At 38.6% G+C, this 24155-nt stretch overlaps 1 protein-coding gene across 5 annotated transcripts in view; it reads left to right on the top strand.

Annotated features, from left to right (window-relative positions):
- MED23 (mediator complex subunit 23) overlaps positions 1-24155 on the top strand; it is a 507528-nt gene that overhangs the window by 378702 nt on the left and 104671 nt on the right. For all 5 annotated transcript variants that reach the window (XR_010858539.2, XM_067136121.2, XM_067136122.2 and 2 more), the window contains exon 17: positions 9254-9353. Coding sequence is in view for 4 of the 5 variants with exons in the window: in XM_067136121.2 (XP_066992222.1) it covers positions 9254-9353 (100 nt within the window). In the remaining variant the exon portion in view is untranslated. The remainder of the gene's footprint in view (positions 1-9253; positions 9354-24155) is intronic.

The following is a 24155-nucleotide window of genomic DNA, read 5'->3' as shown; positions in this document are numbered from 1 at the left end:
ATTTACTTTAAGTTCCCAACATTTGTGGCGGAAGATGATATCATGCCAGACAGACTAGCTGTGAAGGTGCAACTCATTCATAACTTGAGTCTACGGCAGTCCGTTGCAATCTTGGTGCCTAACTCTCTATGTCTCGTCTCACATGTGCTGCAGGATATCGCTTCGAGACCATAGTATGAGGGTCACTTCCTGGCAAGTCTAGATCCTCTTTAAATTCACGCCAGTTGCACTTTCCCTGCTACTTTCTTCACTTCGATCAAGTTCAACGGTGATGGGGCAAAGATGTTGGAGGCAGGTTTACGGTAAACTGGGAGCCTCTAGTCCGGACCTCCACATTGGTGGCAGATATGTGATGGTCATCTTCATGAGACCTGGTGGCTACTTAAGAATTCAATCCTACGTCTGTGTCTGGACAGGCCTATTTAGGACCACCGTTGCCCACCCCAATTAGGGAAGGCCCTAGAAAATGGGGGCTAAACTTCGGAAGTCACCCTTTCTCCTGGCTGGGCAGCCGCATCCAGTGGGTAACCCCATATTAGGTCAAAATATGGCAGATGAATGTAAAATTATAATTACATCCTGAAATGTCAGAACATTGCTTGATAACAACAACAGTGATAGACCGGAGAGAAGAACAACTCTCATCACCCACGAGCTTGCTAGACTAAACATAGACATTGCTGCACTGAGCAAAACTAGACTATCAGGTGGAGGAAAGATCATTGAGTGTGGTTCGAGCTATACCATCTTTTGGAAAGGGAAGGAGGATGGAGAGAACCGTATTCATGGGGTTGGATTCGCAGTTAAGATAAAACTGGTAAATGATCTTCAGCTCACACCCATTGCATTGAGCGAAAGGCTTATGTCACTCCGTTTACCACTATCCGGAAATAGTTTCATCACACTCATCTCTGCATATGCCTCCACCCTGAAAGCCGATGAAGAAACTAAGAACCATTTCTACCACCAACTGATGTACATCATCACCAAGATAGCACCATCAGACAAACTGCTACTGCTTGGAGACTTCAATGCCAGAATGGGAAGGGATAGTCGGTTGTGGGAAAGTGTAATGGGCAAATATGGTATTAGTAATTGCAGTGACAATGGTCTGCTACTTCTCGGCCACGAGCTGTGCTAACAGTTAAAAAACCACATGGATGCTCCCATGATCTAAGCACTGGCACATCCTCAACTACGTCATCACCAGACAGTGTGACAAGAAAGATGTTCTCATCACTAAGACTGTGAGAAGTATTGATGATTCTTGGACAGATCAAAAATTTGTGAGCAAGCCCCGATGCAAGTTTGCCACTTTCAAACTCTCAGATAAATCCACATCGTCAGACTTCCAAAATGCAACCGTGAACCGTATGGCAAGCAATCCAGTAAGCACAAATGATGTGGAGCAAGAATGGTCAACACTCCAAGGGCTATCATTGAGTCAGCTGAGGAAATCATTTGCTACGAGAAAAGAAAGAGGCAAGACTGGTTCGAGGACAACACTGAAGAAATTCTGAGCCTTATCAATGCCAAACGGGGAACCCACCTATCCCTCCTTCAAGATCCATCATCTTGTGCAAAAAGGCTGTGTTTCGATATCTGAAACAGAAATGTCAGACTCAGATAAGAGAAATGAAGAACTACTGGTGGCAGGAGAAAGCCCTAGAACACCAAAGACTATCTGATGTCAGAGATCTGTGGAACTTCTATGCGGGAATGAAAGAGATCTACGGTCCATCTTGCTCTTCAGTTGGAACTCTGAAAACAGTCGATGGTGCTAACACCCTTACCGATGGTAGTGACATCCTGAGACGCTGGAAGGAACTCTTCTTCACTCTTTTAAACCAAAGCTCCACCGTTGCCTATGACTTTCTACGGGATGTGCTACAACTTCCCCCTCAACCATCGATGGCGATGCCACTAACTTATCAGGAATTCTGTATGTCACTTGATAGGCTGAAACCTAGGAAAACACTGGACAAGACAACATCCCTCTGGAACTAATTGAAGGTGGAGGCTTATTCCTAAAAACAAGGCTCTTCATCCTCATCCTCTCAATTTGCGAAACCCAAAAAGAACCCGGTGATCTAAAAAATGCCAATCATCATCATTTCCCTTTATCCAGCTATAGCCGGGCAGGGGCAAACATGGTTCCTCTCCACTTTCTTCGCCATCTTTCCACCATTCCTCCAAAATTGCCAATATCATCACTATTTTCAAGAAAGATAACCGTAGTATATGTGACAGCTGTTGTGGCATTTTTCTGTTATCCATTGTAGGTAAACTTCTTACAAGGATTCTGCTAAGCCGCCTGCGGGTCATCTCCGAGAGCACTCTACCAGAGTCTCAATGTGGTTTCTGAGACTCCAGAGGTACTGTTAACATGATCTTTTGTGCAAGACAATTGCAAGAGAAATGCAGAGAACAACAGAAGCCTCTCTATTTTGTGTTTTATGACCTGGAAAAGACCTTCGATAGTGTTCCAAGATCATAAGTTATGAATTTCATTATGGTCCACAATTGGTATTGAATGGGTATTAATGGTATTGAAGGGGTGAACTCTTCTCTACCCTTTGATAGTGTTCCAAGACTCGCTATATGGGCAGTTCTGAGACACTTTGGCTGTCCTAAGCATTTTGTGGGCCTGATGGTATGACTGGACAGATTCTCCGTCAAAACAACTTCTCCGAACTGTTCCCAATCACACATGGATTAAAGCATGGTTACGTGCTTGCTCCAACTCTGTTTGCCTTGTATCTGGTAGCCATGCTTTTTGAAACAACAGACAACCCCGGCATAGGGATTAAATACCTCTTTGATGTTGGCCTCTTCAAGTTGGCCAAATTTCACTCGTGAAGACATACCATTGTTACTAGAGTAATGTAGTATGTTAATGATACCGCATCACCAGCTCTTACACCTGAGGAACTGCAACAGTCAGTCAACAGTTTCAAGGATGCATATGACCTTTTTGGCCTCACCATCAACGCTTAAAAAACCAAGGTACTTGCTCAGCCTACGCCAGAGACTAACATTGCAGAATTTAACATTACCATCTCAAACACCAAACTAGAACAAGTAGGCCACTTACCTTAGTATCTTATCAAAGAGCTGTACTTCCAGAACAGGATGTAGAAAACAGGCTTTGTGCTGCCCATGTGGCCTTTGGCCGACTATTACTTAGAGTCTTCAGGAATAAAAACCTTACAATTTGCACTAAACTAATGGTGTACCAGGCTGTAGTCATCTCTACACTTCTCTGTGGCTGTGAAATGTGGACCTTATACCGCCGTTATGTCAAAAAGCTGAAGCGCTTTCACCAGCAAAAACTATGCTCCATCATGAACATCAAGTGGGATAATTACATCTCTAATGTTGAAGTTCTCGAGAAAGCATGTGCTAAGAGTGTGGAAGCATTTGTCGTTGGCCATTACCTCAGATGGGCAGGACAAGTGCGCCATATAAATGACACCAGACTACCGCGCCAGATCCTCTATGGTGAACTTGGCTCTGGTTCAAGACCATTGGGTACCCCCCTGAGACGTTTCAAAGGCCAACTGAAACAAACCTTAAAGATGGGAGAAATAAACCTACAAACCTCGGAAACACTTGCCAAGGACCGTTCACTTTGGCGGCAAAGTGTCTGTGCCTCAGTTCAGCACTTTGAACAAGAACGCCGTAGACATGAAGATATTAAGTGATAGGAACGCAAACTTTGCCAAACCCAGCCAAGATATTCCCTGTCCCTCAGGTGCGCGATGTGTGGTCGTATGTTCTGCGCAGTAATTGGCCTGTACAGTCACCGAAAGTTTAAACATAAACTGCTGTGAATTGAAGTGAGCTATTAGCCAGGAAATCTGTAAACTCAGAAACGAGTAATTGCCGATGACGAGCAACCTGATCAATAACAGACAGCAACCCGTCTATAATATTTTAGCCCAAACAATATAGCGGTCACGCATGTCCATTGGCTTCAATTCTGGTTGCGCATTGGTGAGGTGCTCTACCGTATCTTATTCTATGCTCATTGGCTGGCACAGACGATGTTTCTAATATGGCAGCGGGAACAAATCTTTGCCTCGGTGAGCGAACGCATTGCGGTATGAGTCGCCATCTCTATGTTATTTTGCGCTCGTTGATGATCATCTACAGTGAAGCTTCAGACATCTAATTTTCTTTAAAATGAACCAAATTCCTGGGTGTGAGAGTTTCGTTGTATTTTTCTTGTAAAGGAGTGGCAACATCGTATATCTGGTGCGAATTTCAGCTGTTGAAACCATCTCATTTTTTCATAATCGCTGGGGATGATAAATGGAATAGGGATATTACCCAAGATTATACTGTTGTTTTCAGAACCTTTTCATCTAGTAACTACATCCCTTATGCAAAGGTTAGAATGATTAATCACTTGAACATACATTCCATTTGCAGCATATTTCAGCTCTATTGCTTCAAGGTGATTGGAGTCTTGTGAGAGGACTATGTATTGCACCTAAAACACCAGCAAAATGACATATTTCATACAAGTCATACATACAGTAAAACCTTGGTCATTCAAAGTCGTTGGGATGCAAAAATTGGATTTCGAATTACGTGATTTCGAATTAACCGCCAACTCTTAATTCAGAAATGCTAACTCTTGCCACATCAAAAAATATTCTAAGATCCGTATTGCATGCAATTAACCTTGATTAACAGTTTAAACCTTTGAAATGTCGTGGAAAAAAAATTTGTAAAATGTATCCAACAAGGTGCATTTACAGTATTCAAATTCACAATACAGTATTCACTTGGATAACTCACTGACAAATATAACCTCACGTAATGAAAGGAAAAAGAAAGCATGATTCAGAGACGAGGAGAAATCTATGCTGGCTCCCTTGAGCAAATCCTTTATTCATTGGATTACTGAAGTGAATGCATTTTAGATGTCCTGTACTTGCACGTAAAGTACCCAATGCCCTTAAAACATCGTGGTTTATCGAACTTTCCTATGACGAGGGAAGAAAGTCTCTCGCTTCCATCTGCATCAGAACACAGTAAAGTGACTCTATCCTTGTACAATTTCCCGCCATGGTATTTCTCTCGTAATTCAGAAATGCGAACCCTTGCCGCGGCACAAAGTATTCTAAGACGCATTAATGCACACAATCACCTTGATTAACAGTTTAAACCTTTCAACAGCCTTGGAAAAACTATTCCCGAGATGTATCCAACAAGGTGTATTTACATTATTCAAATAATGCACTTGGATAAATAACTGTCAGATATAACATCACGCATCAAAAGAAAAAATGCTCGATTCAATGACGAGGACAAATTATGCTGGCCCCCTTGTGCAAGTCCTTTATTCATTGGATTACAGTACTGAATGTCCTGTACTTGCAACGAAAGTGCCCGATGCCCTTATTGAACTTCCCCTAAGACGAGGGGAAGAAGTGTGCATTGCAGCACCTTGCAATGAACCCCTTGTACGATTTCCCGGCTATCACTTCCCTCCTATAAAACCGTAAGACATTTTTGGCTCGGTATAAAAAACAATGCAGTTTCATCGGCATTGACAATATTATTCGGTGGGTACGAATTGATTATATGAGCCGCGCTTTTTCGCCAACTGTCGGCATCGCCGTTGTTCGCGGATTCTGCATCTGTTGTTCCTTAAAATGCTGAATACAAAAGAGTTACGATTTTAAATGAGCTTAGCAAATATGAAGCACACTGTAGCCACACTGAAGTGAGTGAAAGTACTGAAATCTACCCCAGCACATTCCGGAAGATGCGTTCTATCATGACGCGGATAAATTTCAAATTTACTGTAAATTACTCTGGAAAAATATTTTTTTTAAATGTAAAGGCAGTTTTGAATTAAAAGCCTGAATTTCAGTCATGGGACCGACATTGTTCTTCGAATTACGAATTTACTTCGAATTAAACAATTTAAATAACATGCAAAACTGTACGTTATGTTTCTGGACCAGGCAAGTTGGCCGTGCGGTTAGGGACGCGCAGCTGTGAGCTTGCATCCAGGAGATAGTGGGTTCGAACCCCACTGTTGGCAGCCCTGAAGATGGTTTTCCGTGGTTTCCCATTTTCACACCAGGCAAATTCTGGGGCTGTTCCTTAATTAAGGCCACGGCCGCTTCTTTCCCATTCCTAGGCCTTTCCTATTCCATCATCGCCATAGAATCTGTGTCGGTGCAACGTAAAACAAATAGCAAATTATGTTTCCGGGAATGAGAGCTGCTTCGAATTAGGCGGGATTTTGAATCAACCGATTTTGAATTATCGAGGTTCTACTGTAATCTGTTGACATGTTACTACTGAAAAAATACTAAATCCGGTCTAGAAAGCCAAGAATAACGGCCGAGAGGATTCATCGTGCTGACAACACAATACCCCATAATCGTGCTGAGCAGAGATCACTTGGTAGGCCAAGGCCCTTCCCCAGTGATGGATTTGAGGGGATAATTTTAGGCTCTAGACTATTGTAATCCAGGCTATTGTAGCATTTCTTTTCCAGGTATTTTTTTCAAAAGAACGTAACAATTCTACAATTTTTGTTGTGCCCTTGTGTCATTTCTTTCAACCATTTTTATGTTATTCTTTTTTATTTCAGTTCTAGAACGCTTTCTTGGAACTCATGACCATGGCTACCAAGCAGTGTACATTTAATGCACTATGGTTAGACAGTAAAGTGTTTCCCAAACTGAGTGGTTGGTTGGACATATTGGTAAATGATGCAATGTAAAGTGTGTTGTAAATCATTCAAACTTAGCAATATGGGTAAACAAGCAGTCGTTTCTCATGCTAAAGGACGTACTCAAATAAAATAACTTACATGAAAATTAAGTCTTCCCACCCAACAGTGTCTTTCTTTGCAAAGAATACCTCTACTCCATCTCCACTTGAAGATACACAGCCAAGAATTAACAATATATCCACAGCTACAAAAACATTGGCAGTGCCACAACAAGTCAAAGGAGTTTAAAGACTTCCAGTGTGAATGAAGATGATGTTATATTGGCTGAAGCCATGTGGGCTCTCCAAGTTGTCACTGGAAAGATGTTTCTCAACCCTTGTGATGAAACCCCCGCAGCATTCAAAACAATGTTCCCAGACAGTAAAATTGCTGAAAACTTTATTATGGGCAAGACTAAGGCTTTCTATGTTATGAATAATGGATTAGCCCCATATTTTGAAGAAAGTTTGCAAAATGACTTAAATAGTGCTCTGACTACGTTCTTTGTTTTGATGAATCATTAGACAAATTTGTCCAAAGAGGACAAATGGACTGTGTGTAACGTTTAGGGATGTAAATCTTCAAAAAGTTGCAATGGGGTATTGGAATAGTGTATTTTTAGGTAGGGCAACTGCTATTCACTTGTTAGATGGGTGCATACGTGGACTCTCCTTACCTTTAGGCAATATTTTGCAAGTCTCAGTGGATGGGCCAAATGTTAACCTCAGTCTTATTAAGAAACAAGTGTTGAACACCAAGGACAAAATCTCTTCTTGATATAGGCTTATGCAGTTCGCATACAGTGAATTGAGCCATGAAAACTGGGATCTCCAAAATTGACTGGGACCTTTTTAATTTTTTCAGATCTGTGCACAATCTTTTCAAAGATAGCCCCGCTTGGCGTGCTAAATATACAGACGTAACAACAAGCACCACATTTCCTTACAAGTTCACTGCAATGGAAGTGGATGCTATATGATCACATTGACAAATCTGTGAAGGAGTACACTGAAACAACAGAAACCTTCAGTACCTTAGAGAAGCCAAGTGCTTTTAGAAGCATTTTGTAAGATATTAAACCTTTCAAGATTTCAAAGTTGGAAACCTATGGTGCCTATGACTGATTTGTCTTCAAATTTGAAAACCGTTTTGAAATAGACCTAGACTGATTGGAATTCGCCTACATTAGAAACACAAGTTCATTCTTTTGATCTCAAGAGTGTTTTAAATCCACATGAAATAGTATTAGATTGCTGTGGTAAAATAATTTTATTTTCATATTTGAGTTACTCTATTAATAAGTTAGTTGTACTTTGTTCCTTGGAAATGATAAGATAAAGGTGAATGTTAGGCTTACATGTTACCTCTAAATAATTTGTTTATATACTGTATATAAAGTGCCCATCAGTGTAATTGTTTTTCCATAAATAATTGAAAAAAAGGAAGTGGAGAATTAGGCCAGCTATAGGAATGGTGGAGGCTGGAATTTCATTTTTGTTCCTTGTAAAACATGATGTTTAGCAAATTAACTTGTCACTCAGTTTTCGTGAGTCAGGGAAATTTTTGTTAGTGTGTCAGGGAAAGTCAGGGAAACTTGCGAGAACAATTCTACTAACCGAAGCCTTTGAAATTCTAGCATTATCTCCAAATATTACCTGAAATGTCTGTCGTACATTTAAAAAGTGTTTGATTTTGAATGTGCTTTTTGGCAGAGATGATGATGCTCTGTACAAAGACAATGCAAAAGGAATAAGTGATGATGAATGTGAATCACTGACTAAGGCAGAAAATTCATTCCTTATGTTTTGCGTGCTTCATTCTCCTTTTTTTTTTTATTTTCAGGGTGTTCAGCTTACGATTGCTGTTGGCTGATGATAATTGAATGAATATGCTGTTCTAATTTCAGCTGCCTGAAGAAAGAGATAACATTTCTTGCAAATCATATTCACTGCAATATAATATGTATATAATTTGTGTAAGAGACAGTATGATTTGCTGTGTAAATATCTTCCATCTGACGGACCTCAAAGACAAATGGAAATTCGGGGATTTAAGGTGACATCTGTATAACCAAGAAAAGAAGGGCCCCATCATTCCCTTGTGCTGCGTTGGATGCTTCTTGATGTATCGTATCTAACTGGGGGGTTTCTGTGTGCCATTTTAGAGTATGTATAGTGCATTGTTTATTGTTGCAAAATGTGAAACAGATAGCTTATGTAGTTTTTTCAAAATACATTATGTAATGAAGCTACTCCACAACTATCCCTTGACAAGCAAATTATTACTCCAGGTTTTGCCATATGGTGAGTCGAAGGATGGTCATCGGAAAAGGTTAATTTTATCAAAATACATTACTCATTTATCAAAATTAACTCAAATTCTAGGTTTTTCCTCAAAACACTGCATGTTCTCGCCACTTGTAGTTTGAACAGAAGAAAGTTTTGAGTGATCCAATGTATTCTTTTGTTTGCTGGTTTTCGAAGCTGATGCTATTCAATGTTTCCATTTCAGGTGTTTGACATAGTGATCCATAGATACCTGGAGTTGCCACCTGTCACTAAGTCATTGGAGACATTGCTGGAGCACTTGGGATGTCTGTACAAGTTTCATGGTATGAAAACTTTGGCTTGTGATATTAGTGAGACAAGAAATAAGCTAATAGAATATGAGACCTGTAGAATATGTCTCTTTCAAAGAAATGTTTACTATATGGTGTAAAATATTATTGTAGTATATTTTGTTTGTATTCCTTTCATCTATCTAAATTTGGAAATGTAACTACTAAATTGTAAATTATTATTATTATTATTATTATTATTATTATTATTATTATTGAGTGATATTTTGTAATGTTCTGAAAAGTTTCGTGACGCAGACTTTCGGAACAGGGTGTGTCTGCCTCTGTCGATTCTAGAAGCATGTTTTTACTAATTTTGGAAGATGGAAAGTTAGTGATTAGGGTTAGGTAATGTTCTGGAATATTGTGAAAACATCGCGACTTGGTAAGGGGTTTTGATTGGTGGATCTGGGTGGCAAGAGGGAAACTTCTGTGGTCTGATTGGTTACTCGCTGATCGCACCGGGGCCAGCCTTGCCTTCTTAAGAGAGCGAGGCAAGATTTTGTGGTCTTTTTTGTTTCTCATCAGTCCAGCGATCAGATGCACATCGGCTATCCTCCCTCCCAGGATGGGCTGCCTTGGAGTAAAAGCGCTGTTGGTTTCATTTCTACCTTAATTTATATTTAATGTTTGCTTGTACTTTCACATAGGAGTTTACCCTTGCTCGCCCATATTCGCCACTCTGTTACTCAAATGTCTTAGATTTTCAACTGGGCCTGCCCGTTTGATTTTATTTATGTATTATTATTTATTATTATATTATTTCCATCGGGGTTTGCCTCCAGTAACTCTGTATTACTTGATGCACACTAGTTTTTCCTCTGCCCCGATCAGAAGTGTTTTTGGAGTGGGAGCAAGTTTAACTGGCCTCTGCATCAAGTTTAAGAATTTCTGCTTTCCCCTTGTTTTCGTTATGTGGTGCAATTGTCTGAAAGCGCCGTTAGCTTTCATTTAATGTTGTATTACTAATATCACGTGTTTCTTATTACCTTTAATCATGGTATTATGGAAGTTGCATTACGTTGAAGTATCTCTGTGTCTTAGCCTCTTGACTCAAAGGAATTATCCTTCGTAAATTACATTTAGTCTTGTAACGTTTTATTTTGGAATATAATATCGCAGAACAAGGGACAACCGTTGATTTTTCTAGAAACCTACATATCCCTTTATTATAGTCGTCACGTCCGGCTCCATGGCTAAATGGTTAGCGTGCTGGCCTTTGGCCACAGGGGTCCCGGGTTCGATTCCCGGCAGGGTCAGGAATTTTAACCATGATTGGTTAATTTCGCTGGCACGGGGGCTGGGTGTATGTGTCGTCTTCATCATCATTTCACCCTCATCATGACGCGCAGGTCACCTACGGGTGTCAAATCAAAAGACCTGCACCTGGCGAGCTGAACATGTCCTCGGACACTCCCGGCATTAAAAGCCATACGCCATTTCATTTCATAGTCGTCACGTTGCTCAACCTGATGTTCATTTGTTTAGACTTAATGCAGTTTATCTGAGGTTGGGTTTCGTGATATGGATGTTAAAGTGCCGTGTAATTTAATATTTCCTTTTTCCTTGCTATGTATTGTGTAACCACTGAAAACCGGTTACAGAATACCGTATTTACTCGTGTATTAGACCCCTTTTTTCCCCACTTTTACAGCCAGAAATAGTAAAGGGGGGTCCAACATGCGATAACCTCAAAATTTTGTGCAGCGAACACATGACTTCTAAGGTATAATGAGGTATAAATTGTACGTGTAAACATTCTATACTATTATCTAACAAACTTAGAATGTATTTTGGTTATACTGGCTATTTTCGTCGGAATGCAGTATTTCTAAGCGTAAAAAGACAATAAATGGTGAACACGACTTTTAGACCTATGGTACATATAAGTCCGTTTTAGTTACTCATATCACGTCATTCGTTACATCTCATTAATTCCTCTGGCGAGGTTGACGTCAGGAAGGGCATACGGCCATAAAAACTCACTACGAAGATTCATCTCACTTCATACTCGACCCCGTAGAAAAAAGGGATAAGGGTATCATCATATAATTAAATACTGATACAAAAGAACTTAATGGCCAGTCATTTGTTTCTGTCAGTTCAGCAGTAGGCCTACCACACAGTAAACCTGATCACTGCTTTCATTTGAATTATCGCCTTGCGCCGCCAACTTCCTTATCCTGCTACCAGCATATCGGAATTCCAAGTGACGTCATCTTCACTGCCATCTCGTCAGTTGTGTCAGCCATGCTTTATTCTCTTTGAGCAATGCACTGCAGTCGAGAGCATATGAGGTACCGTCTTTTTGAACCCTTTAAAAATCATTTTGTTCCTGCCTATAGAGTCTAAACAGTGTGAATCTATTCCCAAATGGTTTCTGATATTCCCAGTTGGTGTATATGTAGCAGAAGCCACTCCTTCCAAATAAAGCTCTGCTGTAGAAAGGCATACCAAACTATCAGCTGATAACTAGCGTATGTTACGAGTTGTACTTCTGAATGTAGTACGTAGTAACTGGAAACATTCTTTTGATAGCTGCGGCTGTTGAAACACAGACCCTTATTTTTAAGTACATTTCATGCTTGTTCTCTACATTTATCACATCACGATTTTATAAACAGCTGTCCATGAGATAAGACAGACTACATTGTTTAGGTTAGGTATATTATCGCCCTGATAATGCGAAAAGTTCGTGGACGGAAATAAAAATAAATAACAGGAAAATATACTGCATTTGTGGATATCTACAGGTGTGGCGGTAATGCATTTTATCATCATAATGTTTAATTTTGTATGTTCGTTGTCTCTTTTTTATTAACGCATACCCTAGTATGTTTTATTTGGCGTCTCCGAAAATCGTTTAAAGTATGTGGGGACATTAAATTATTATTTGTTAGGTACGTTGGCGAGTAAAACAATCGTTTTAATTGGATAGCTTTTATCATTTTTTAAACTTCCTTCTCTCCAAATATATACCTATATTGACCCGAGTTATGAGATATTAAATGACCACTTTGTTAATGATCTTGCCTGCTGTATAAATAGCAACAACCGCTAATATTTCTCAACTAAAGTAAACTCGTTTCCTCATCCCGAGGTGGTACAGCTCTTTTTAGACACACCTCCAGTGGAGGGGAGTTACATGTACCGCTTTTACCGCATATCAACCTTCCTGCCATTCGTAAATCTCTGGCAGTACGGTTCCGGGAATTGGAGTCAGACTCCTGAGAACAGCAACTAATTGTGCTAACCATTACGCTGGCGGACATTATTAACTTAAAAACACAGACATATAGCATGCCTATTGCATGCTTGTAATGTGCGGGTCGGGCACAAAGCTTTCCTATTCACCTATTTGTGCGACATCATCAGTGCTGCAGTAGACCTACGCTACGGGGGCGGACATTTCTTGACTACGAAACACAGATGTATCGCATGGATTTGACGCACTTTCATTGCGTAGGTTGTATGGACGAAACTATTCACAAATTTGTGCGATGACATCAGAGCTGCAATAAGGCTTGTACCCGCTTCGAAGCGGAATCGTTGTCGTACTCTGAAGAATTATGTTGGGGGGTCTTATATGCGAGATTTAGTTCTTTCATTTTCTTCAACTCGAGAAGCCAGGAGGGGTCTAATACACGAGTAAATACAGTACATAGCAAATTATCCATGCATACTACCTTTAGAAGGGAAATTGTGAAAGAAGGTAGAAAATATATGTACAACCACTTCAGTTTTTGTTTTATTTACATACAAACATCTTACATAGAGTATCAATTTGTTTTAAATCAATATGCCATAATCTTTGTACACTGTTCAAATTAAAATTTTTAACACATTTATTGCTGATAAGCATCATCGCCTGCTGGTCAGAATCCTCTGGTGTTAAGAAAATCATCTTACAGAACTCCAGCATTAAGATTTTACATGATTATGATTTCAGCTCCATGGTGATGGGAGGCATCAGTGAACCATTAAAAAAAAAAAAAAAAACACACAATTGTTTGGCAGCATCATCCTCCCCTTTCCCCCCTCCTACTCCTGCCGACACTTCTCCACCTTACAAGTAATAAATCTCATTGTAGACAGTGTTGGACATCAGATTCTCTGTCTGTTAGGTCATCAGCCCAGAGGTATGAACATTAAAATAATGATAATGTACACTATCTTTCCAATACTCTTTCCTTATATGTAGGATATAAACATTACAACTAGTGTTGTAAGTTGGGACATGTTTCGCTTAACTGTCGTAAGCATCAGCAGCCAAAAATAAACATTTCTCTAAAGTTAGCTCAGGGCCCCGAACCTAGTGTCCTTAAAATATATGGTACCCAAAGATTTGACATTTACATTATAGAAAATCAAATAGGCTTAAAACTAGTGTGAAAACATATAAGAATGTTCATCATGGCTAAGAGAAAAACACAGAATTGTGTTGACAGAGGTTAAAAACATAAAGTACAACATAGAGCTTGTAGTAAAGTAATTAAAATCATATAGGATATCATTGCTACCAGTCATTCAATATACCGGGCGAGTTGGCCGTGCACGTAGAGGCGCGCGGCTGTGAGCTTGCATCCGGGAGATCGTGGGTTCGAGCCCCACTGTCGGCAGCCCTGAAGATGGTTTTTCATGGTTTCCCATTTTCACACCAGGCAAATGCTTGGGCTGTACCTTAATTAAGGCCACAGCCACTTCCTTCCCACTCCTAGCCCTTTCCTATCCCATCGTCGCCATAAGACCTATCTGTGTCGGTGCGACGTGAAGCAACTAGCAAAAAAAAAAAAAAAAATGTCATTCAATAAGAATGTTCATACATAAAACTAGTGTGAAAACATTTAAGAATGTTCATCATGGCTTAGAGAAAAACACACAGTCGTGTTGGCAGAGGTTAAAAACAAAGTACAACCTAGAGCTGGTAGTGAAGTAATTGAAATCATTGCTACCTGTCAGTCAATAAGAAGGTTCGTACATAAAAATGATTATTATATTCTTTGGAATGGAGAAGGTAATTAGAATTGTTACTAATTAAGTCTCATTCTTGCATAGATACACGAGTCGGTTATGAGAAATCACATATTGTAGTTGACTTGGAGTAGTAACACTTCAAACAGGATTGAACACGCCTGAAGCTGCTTATAGGTAGAGGCCAATGTCCAGTTCCTTAAAATAATGGTTAAAGCCGAAAAAGGTGTCTTCATTTTTACTGAGAGTTCAAGATCATATATGGAGAAAATAAGAAGCAATGTGCATGAACTGAAGTCTGAAGAATGGAAAAAGGAAAAAGATGTACTCAGTGCCTTGAAAATAGAATGTTCAAAATGAGAGTCTAATATCGCTTACCTCTTATGTTGGAAGAGCGTTGACTGGTCCCATTAGCCGCTTGAGGGGGTCTGGTGAACGTCTGCCCGTTGCTGTTTGTGTTGTATCTGTGTGCTTGCTGGGGCGGAGAGCTAGTCGGGAGGGGAGGGGTAGGCGCAACAATGAGAGCGCTAGAAGTTGGCGGCGGAATTGTATTATGGCCTGGGGGTAAGGTGGAATCCGTTATTACGACCAGAGGGATATTTAAAGGTTTGTAATTGAAAATTTTTGTGAAAATATTATGATTTATATCAAAATCAGTAACTTGGGGACTTGTTCAATTAACGGGCTGTTGTTCTCAGGGAAATCATTCAATTTTTTATTATTATTATAATAATAATAATAATAATTATTATTATTATTAAAATGTTGATCTAAAAAATGTAAGTATTTTCCAATCCGGTCATTAAGCTACTTTTATTTACATATTTAATAATGTGGAGGTCCTGATCAATTGTATAATCATTTTGGCCAGAATCCTTCATGTGGTTGCTCATAACAGAGTATTTTTTATGCTTCAAGGCATTAGAATGTTTCAAGTATCTAGTTCTAAAACTACAGCCTGTTTGTCCGATATAAGCAAATTCACACTGGGGGCATTTAAGTCTGTAAATACAAGAGTTAGAAAATTTGTTCTGAAAAGTATTTACCAAGTTTGAATTAAAGATTATGTTCCAATTAATTTTGCGGGTTCAGTAGGCGATTCTGATATTATGCTTCGTAAACAGGCTAGTAATGCTGTATATTGCCAGGTTAGTGAAGGTGAAGGTGGGAGCGTAAATTCTTTAAGGCTTATCTGGACTTAAATTTGTGGCATTTTTTGATTTTATTTTACCAATAATTTTGTTGATCAGGTTAGGTTTATAGTCATTAAGTTTTGCAAGTTCTTTTATGTATTCAAATTCTTTTTTCCGGTTAGAAGGGGATAGTGGAACATTTAATGCTCGATAAACTAAACTGTAGAAAGTTGCTTGTTTATGAGATTGAGTGTGTAAAGACTCATTCTTTATTGTCAAAGGAGCAGCGGTTTGGAAAATAAAATTATCATTGGTTCTGGTCAAGGTTAAGTCCAAGAAGTTTAAAAACTTGTTGATTTCATCTTCCTTACTGAACCTGATATTGTAGTCAAGGTCATTAAGGGTCTTTAATTTGTTATCACTATTGTTGTGGTGTGTGTCGATGATGACAAATGTGTCATCGACATATCTTAGCCAAAGCTGTAAACCATTGATTTTATTGTCTTACTAGTCTTAAGGTGATCCATAAAAATGTTTGCAAGAATTCCAGATATCGGGTTGCCCATCGCTAGTCCTTTCTGTTGGTAAATTTTGTTATTGAATGTAAAGAAGTTGTTGTTTACCTACTACAAATTTTAGCAATTTTATCAGTTCATCTATTTCACATTTGCTTATAGTATTATGTTTCAAGAGGTTAGTTTCTATTATCTAATGGTTTCATTTTCTGGTATACTTGTATTATTTAATAATAATAATAATAATAATAATAATAATAATAATATTTTTTACGAGGGATTGTGGAAAATATTCAAAAGACACTTGTGAAGGGTCTGCCTCCACAAGTGTGTGGCATTCTTACCCACTAAAAACCTCACACCCTTTTCCCACGATGTGTGTCATCACCCCGGAACCGCTCTCGCATTACTTCAGGGTGCTTTGTCTTTCAGACGTCTTCTTTCTTCATTTCTCCTTATAGGTTAAAAACTTCATTTTCTTGTATTGAACTGAGATTCACAATTAGATTATCAAGGAAGGTTCAACCTTTTCAATACAAAACGTGTTGTATAAGATGTTCACAACATATTATTTATTATATTATTAGAACCGGTTTCGACGCTTATTGCGTTATCATCAGCTACAAAAATCACAAATGGGCAAAGTACATATCATAAAAATTGCATTAATAACTCTTGCATGGCTGAATACAAATGATGGACTGCTTTTCTCCTTAAAAGCTAGAAGAAAATAAGTAAAATATGATGATGTGATGTGACACATAAAAGCGTAGTAGTTTGATGGGTAAGTATTGTGCATAAAATTGATCTGATGCTTTGAACATAAAAGTGTGAATGTGATAATCGTTTTATAAACATCGTTTTATTATCACATTCAGACTTTTATGTTCAAAGCATCAGATCAATTTTATGCACAATACTTACCCATCAAACTACTACGCTTTTATGTGTCACATCACATCATCATATTTTACTTATTTTCTTCTAGCTTTTAAGGAGAAAAGCAGTCCATCATTTGTATTCAGCCATGCAAGAGTTATTAATGCAATTTTTATGATATGTACTTTGCCCATTTGTGATTTTTGTAGCTGATGATGACGCAATAAGCGTCGAAACTGGTTCTAATAATATAATAAATAATATGTTGTGAACATCTTATACAACACGTTTTGTATTGAAAAGGTTGAACCTTCCTTGATAATCTAATTGTGAGTCATTTCTCCTTTACGAACGTTCGTATGCTTCCAAATCCTCCTTCTTCTGACGAAGGACGTTCTCCACGTACACTGCCACGCGATCTCAGGATTCCTGGTTTCGCAGCATCACCGAAATTATATTATCTGTTGTCAGTTCTCCTAGTTCAGTTTCCACACATCTTCTCTGAATCGTCCAATGGCCGCATACAAAAAGGATGTGAAATAATAATAATAATAATAATAATAATAATTAATAATAATAATAATAATACAGAAGAGTCTCGATTATCCGACCTAAACGGGACCTGGAGTACGTCGGACCACCGAAAATGTCGGATAATACAGAACAACTTTGAAAATGGACTAAAACACACAGGAAGGCTATACTGTATTACTATATTTTACGGTACTCTATTTGTTGACTTATCAATTCAATTGTACAGTAGATGCTGTATTCAACGAAAACATTCCAAATGTCTTACGAAAAGAAGCTTGTCAACAATGTCTTCTTGCCTTCTGATTCACGTTTTCTTCGTGCGTGATCCCGCCATCGACGATAATCCTTTACTGTGAATCATCGTTTTCTCTTTTTGTTCTGCAATGCCTCAGTCTTCTTCATCATCCTCATTTTTGTTAATTTTCACAAGGCCAATGATATCAGGGTCCGTTAGTTCAAACAGCTGATCTTGTGCACACCACTTACATCTTGAGTAGTAGCATCCTCACAGCCAGGAATGCAATTCAGTAAGGAAGCAATGTTTTCCATGTCTTCTTGTACCACCTCCTCTCGATGTTCAACCTCACTGAACAATATGTTCCAAGACTTTCTCATGTCGTTGTTTCAACATCTTCCCAAGACTGCGCTATGTGCAGTATACCACGTCTTTCATGTTGTTTCGTTTTACTTTTCTATCATGTCGTTGCCATTGTCCATTTTCTCTATCAGGGATGAAAGTTTCCGCCGATATTTCCTCTTCAATGTTTCCAGCACATCTTGGTCCATTGGCGGCATAATGACGTCACGTTAGGAGGGAGGAACATGAATAGGAACATAACAGAAATGTTTTTAAATGTCCTACGCTTCTTTGCTTTACCGATCATAAGCAATTTTGCTTTTAAGTTTCGAGTAATATTACTACAGGCAAGAACAGTAACTCTTTCCTTACAACGCATGTAGGCAGGTGCAGACGTCTTGGCTTGGGCTGCAAGAGTTTCGATGGCAGCATCTTGAAATTCAGCTCAGTCACATCACAATTAAAAATCTGATCACCGGTTAATCCCTCAGCAAGAATTATTTTGTGAATTTCCGTTTCAAATTTCACAACCTCATCGGATTTAGCTGACAGTTTTTCTCCACAGATATTAAGCTGCCTAATGCTGTACCGCTTTTTCCACCAATTAAGCCAACGAGCACTGGCAGTAAAATTAGGGCCCCCTTCATTAAACTCCTTCTGGAAATACACTGCCATTTTTTGCAGAATGGGGCCAGATATTGACAGGTCTTTTTCCCGGTTTTGAGTGAACTAAGGAAATAGTGCTTTACTTACTTTTTCGTACTCACATTTTTCACTGTTTTTCTATTTTTCGGTGCATCACTTGTTGCCCTGGTAGAACACAACTTTTCAATTTCTTCTCTCTTATGTTTCCAGTCTACCACTGTAACACGTGTAACACCATAATTTGGAGCCACTTTTTGAAGAGTTTTCCCTTTTTCCAGTCTCTTTAACTCACTCAACTTGTCTTCCACAGAAACAATCACTTTCTTCCGTTTACTCACCATACTCACAGAAGATATATATGAAAAGTATAACATCCGCACCCAAGCAATATTACACTGAACAATGACTGAAAACTCGCTGCACCTGTCCTTGAGAAAAATCCGGGCCTACCGCATGACTGACAGTGCTTGTCCCACGGTCACACCCTCCACACCGCGTGTCACAGAATTGCATCCAAATTGCGTTCAAATTAAGCCTACCAGTGTTGGATCACACGGAATGTCGGATAAGTGAAGGTCGGTTGAGCGAGACTCTACTGTAATAATAATAATAATAATAATAATAATAATAATAATAATAATAATAATAATAATAATAATGTCTCTGAGAACAACACCCCGTAAATTGAACAAGTTCCCAAGTTACTCTCTAATTTTGATATAAATCATAATTATTTCACAAAATATTTTCAATTTTAAACCTTTAAATATCCCTCCCGTCATAATAACAGATTCCACCTTACCCCCTGGCCATAATACAATTCCGCCACCAACTTCTAGCGCTCTCATTGTTGCGCCTACCCTCCCCTCCCGACTAGCTCTCCGCCCAAGCAAGCACACCGATACAACACACGTAGCAATGGGCAGACGTTCACCAGACCCCCTCAAGCGGTAATGTGACCAGTCAACGCTCTTCCAACATAAGAGGTAGGCGACATTAGACTCTCATTTTGAACACACTATTTTCAAGGCGTTGAGTACATCTTTTTCCATTTTTCAGACTTCATTTCATGCACATTGCTTCTTATTTTCTCCATATATGATCTTGAACTCCCAGTAAAAATGAAGACACCTTTTTCGGCTTTAACCATTATTTTAAAGGAACTGGACATTGGCCTCTACCTACAAGCAGCTTCAGGCGTGTTCAATCCTGTTTGAAGTGTTACTACTCCAAGTCAACTACAATATGTGATTTCTCGTACCCGACTCGTGTGTCTATGCAAGAATGAGACTTAATTAGTAACAATTCTAATTACCTTCTCCATTCCAAAGAATATAATAATCATTTTTATGTATGAACATTCTTATTGACTGACTGGTAGCAATGATTTTAATTACTTCACTACCAGCTCTAGGTTGTACTTTGTTTTTTTACCTCTGCCAACACGACTGTGTGTTTTTCGCTAAGCCATGATAAACATTCTTAAATGTTTTCACACTAGTTTTATGTATGAACATTCTTATTGAATGACTGGTAGCAATGATATCCTATATGATTTTAATTACTTCACTACCAGCTCTATTTTGTGCTTTATGTTTTTAACCTCTGTCAACACGATTCTGTGTTTTTCTCTTAGCCATGATGAACATTCTTGTATGTTTTCACACTAGTTTTATGTATGAACATTCTTATTGACTGACTGGTAGCAATGATATCCTATATGATTTTAATTACTTCATTACCAGCTCTGTATTATTTTATATTTTTAACCTCTGTCAACATGATTCTGTGTTTTTCTTTTAGCCATGATGAACATTCTTATATGTTTTCACACTAGTTTGAAGCCTGTTTGATTTTCTATAATGTAAATGTCAAATTTTTGGGTGGAAAATTCTAAATTCCCATGGAGGGAATTAGATATTTTTCACCAATAGAGCATGTCAAAAACATATTAGATGTAAGGCTTTTGAAGCGTTTGCTCTATTAACCAGCGTTTCGTCTTAGGTCTGACACTAGACTCGTCAGAGTGGGATGTGTCAAAATCTTTGGGTACCGTATATTTTAAGGACACTAGGTTCAGGGCCCTGACCTAACTTTAGGCTAAGATTTATTTTTGGCTGCTGATGCTTACGACAGTTAAGCGAAACATGTCCCAACTTACAACACCAGTTGTAATGTTTATATCCTAAATATAAGGAAAGATAAGTATTGGAAAGGGTGTGTAGATTATTATTCTTATTTTAATGTTCATAAACTTCTCCACCATTCCTCTTACATCATTTCGTCCCAGTCCAGGTTACTTCTTCTTGCACTCCTCTTTTCTGAATCGATCCATCTTGTTCGAAGTCTCCCTCTTACTCTCTTTCCCTTGAACTTCATGTCCTTCATCTGCTTTGGTATTCTTTCCTCCTCCATCCTCTTTACATGTCCAAACCGTCTTAGTTTACTCCTATCAGTTGTCTCCTTTAGGTTCTCTATTCTAACCTCCTTTCTAACACTTTCTCAGTCTGTCTTTCCTATCATACTTCTTAGGTATTTCATTTCGCTGGCTTGAATTCTACTCTCCTCTGCACTTGTCATTATTTAGGTCTCAGCCACATAAGACAATATGGGTACATAATGCATTTTGTACATTATCTCTTTACACTTAAGGTCCCTAGGTACTGTATATGAAATTGTCAATAATTTCAACACTTTGACCACCAATTTTCAGAATGCCTTTCCCTTGTCTTTCTCCTCTCCGTGCTCATTTTTATACCATACTTTTCAGTTTTCTTGCTCAGTGCATCAAGTTCTTGTTGCAATAATATGTGCAATACTTACTTGCTTCTTTACCTGCATTCATCATCATTGGCAGCACATATCTACTATATAGCATTGAAAACTCAACTCTGATCTCCTGGAAGCTGTTGAAGGACATTAGTTCTCCTATTCTCATTTTGGTTCCGTATTGAAGTTGACGTATGTCTCAAGTATTATTACAATATTATAAGTCCACCTGTTCAATACAATTGGCTGTAGCTAAAGCTTTTGGCCAGCACATTTCACTTGTAACTGTGTGTCCATATTGCCTCTTTCAACTCACATAATCGCACAACCTATTTTCGATATCCAGATGCTTCGCTTAAAATTTGTACCTTGAAGTTCATTTTTGCTTTGCCATCTATTGTAAATAACTTTCACTCATATTATGGTTCCTTCTTGTTGTGTGATACCCAGTATTCTCTGCATCTTCGATAACATGAAACTTTTGCAACAAGTGATAATGACAGTTTGTTGCAATTGCAGCCATACATTCACATTTCTCTTCTATCTAGATAACTGATGCCATGCGCAAACTGAAGTATAATGGAATTGAAGTTTTACAAGGGCAGTAACAACCTTATCCAAAATAATGAACACGTTGCTTTTTTCACTGACAACTTTTGAAAAAAAAACATGTGTATTATTTGTATAAATACCGTGTTATAGGCGTTATTAGTCACAACATACAGCATAATGAGTATTTGCATAATAGCTGCTTGCGTAACTTATTTTGCTCATGTAAAACACTTTCTTCTTCTTTTGTTTCACCCTCTTTGGGGTACGTTGAATTAATTGTTTCTCTGTGTGTTGTTGTTTTCTTAGTGCCCAGCATTTCTTCATCCTTTCTGATCTTCGTTTCCTCTTGTCTGCTGAGATAATGGGTTTGGCTTTTAATGTAGATTTGTCTTGGAACCTTATGTTTTCGTCTTTAGCTATTGCTTTAGCTGTTCAGTCGAATAGTGAATTTTCTGTAATTTTTTATTCTGCAAGGTCTTTTTCAGTTTTTTTAACCAGTTAGGTATTGTTTTGCGGTTACAGAAGAAATCAAAGATTGATAGTGTATAGGCGTAAAGAACTTCACCTTATTTTATTGACACGGCATAAGCACAAAAGCCTATACATTATCATGTCTATAAGTACGGGCCGTGAAAGCATTAATGGCAAAAGCAAAGACTGGTTTGGTTGATCTATTCTTAGGAGTGTTTCATTCTTGATGTATCATATCTTATTATCCTGAAATTTTGGTGCTATGATCTTTCTTAAAATTTTCCTTTCTTTATCTCAAATTTCTCCATCTGGCATTTGAAATTCATATTTAGTTTTTCTGCTGCGTATCTAGATAACTGATGCCATGCGCAAACTGAAGTATAATGGAATTCAAGGTTCAGCAGGGCAGTAACAGCCTTATCCAAAATAATCAATGCCCTTTCCTTTTTCACCGACAACTTTTGAAAAACATGTGTATTATTTGTAGAAATACAGTGTTATAGACAGAAGCTTTTTGGTTCTTTATTTTCTTTTCAAGTTGCTTTACGTCGCACTGACACAGATAGGTCTTACGGTGACGATGAGACAGGAAAGGTCTAGGAGTAGGAAGGAAGCGGGCTTGGCCTTAATTAAGGTACAGCCCCAGCATTTGCCTGGTGTGAAAATGGGAAAGCACGGAAAACCATCTTCAGGGCTGCTGACAGTGGGGTTCAAACCCACTATCTCCCGAATACTGTATACTGGCCGCACTTAAGTGACTGCAGCTATCGAGCTCGGTGGTTCTTTATTAGTCACAATGTACAGTATAATGGGTACTGTATTTGCATATTAGCTGTGTGTAGTGCTTCTGGTTTAATCGCTGTTTTATAATGTTTAATTTAGGACCCCCCCCCATGAAAGTTATTTCTTTTTTTCTCTTTCGTTAGTTGGGAGGCCAGTTCAAGATTTTTTAAAATTTCCTCAACCACATTACATCCTTTTTGTGCTTGCTTGCTTGCTTAAGAATTCTGCCTTGTTGAGGAACTTCTTCCTGGTGATGTTTAAACCACAAGAGTTCCCGTGGCCAAGCTCACGATCTCAAGAGTCTGGTAAAACTACAAGTTTGTTTATCTTGGCTCTCCGTTTTCCCTTTTGACTAGATTTACCACAAGCTCCACATAATACATCACTGAACTGAGCACCTTTATGTGATGGAGCACTTCAGCTGCTTTGTATCCAAAAAGTCTTTCCAAGGACTGGCCAGAGAAAAATGCTTGTTTATCCGTCATTGGGGTTAAGAGTGATGCCGTATTTATTGACTTCAATGTAAGACCTTTAAACGTAGTAAAGGCGTACATTTAAGGACTCCTTATTTTGTGTATTATTCTCCAACTGTGCTGGCTTTTGCATTGCAGCTGACCTTTAGCGATATTCTCCAGTTTGTGGCTTTTAATCTATCATTGCTTGGATTGTCATTATTGTCTTCTTACATTCGTTTTGGTCTCTATTCCGGTCATGCCACATCGTGTGGAAGGACAGTGAGTGTATTTGTCACTACAGTTAAATAAAGGAGAGATGAGAGAGAGTTCATGACATGAACTTCAGATTGCTCGTTTCACAGAAAGCAAAAGATACTGAAAATGTTCAGACTCCAAATAAGAATCAGTGTGTCGGAGTGTAATGTATGACATTGGCAGAAAGACGGAAAGTGTACAAATGCTTGCACTTCAAGAGAAACATTCAGAGGTTCAAAGACATGAAAATTTAACAA

Source organism: Anabrus simplex, chromosome 1, assembly GCF_040414725.1.
Source record: "Anabrus simplex isolate iqAnaSimp1 chromosome 1, ASM4041472v1, whole genome shotgun sequence".
NCBI classification, from domain to species: Eukaryota; Metazoa; Arthropoda; class Insecta; order Orthoptera; family Tettigoniidae; genus Anabrus; species Anabrus simplex.
Note: the sequence above shows the minus strand (reverse complement) of the source record. Positions and strands in the feature narration are given on the sequence as shown.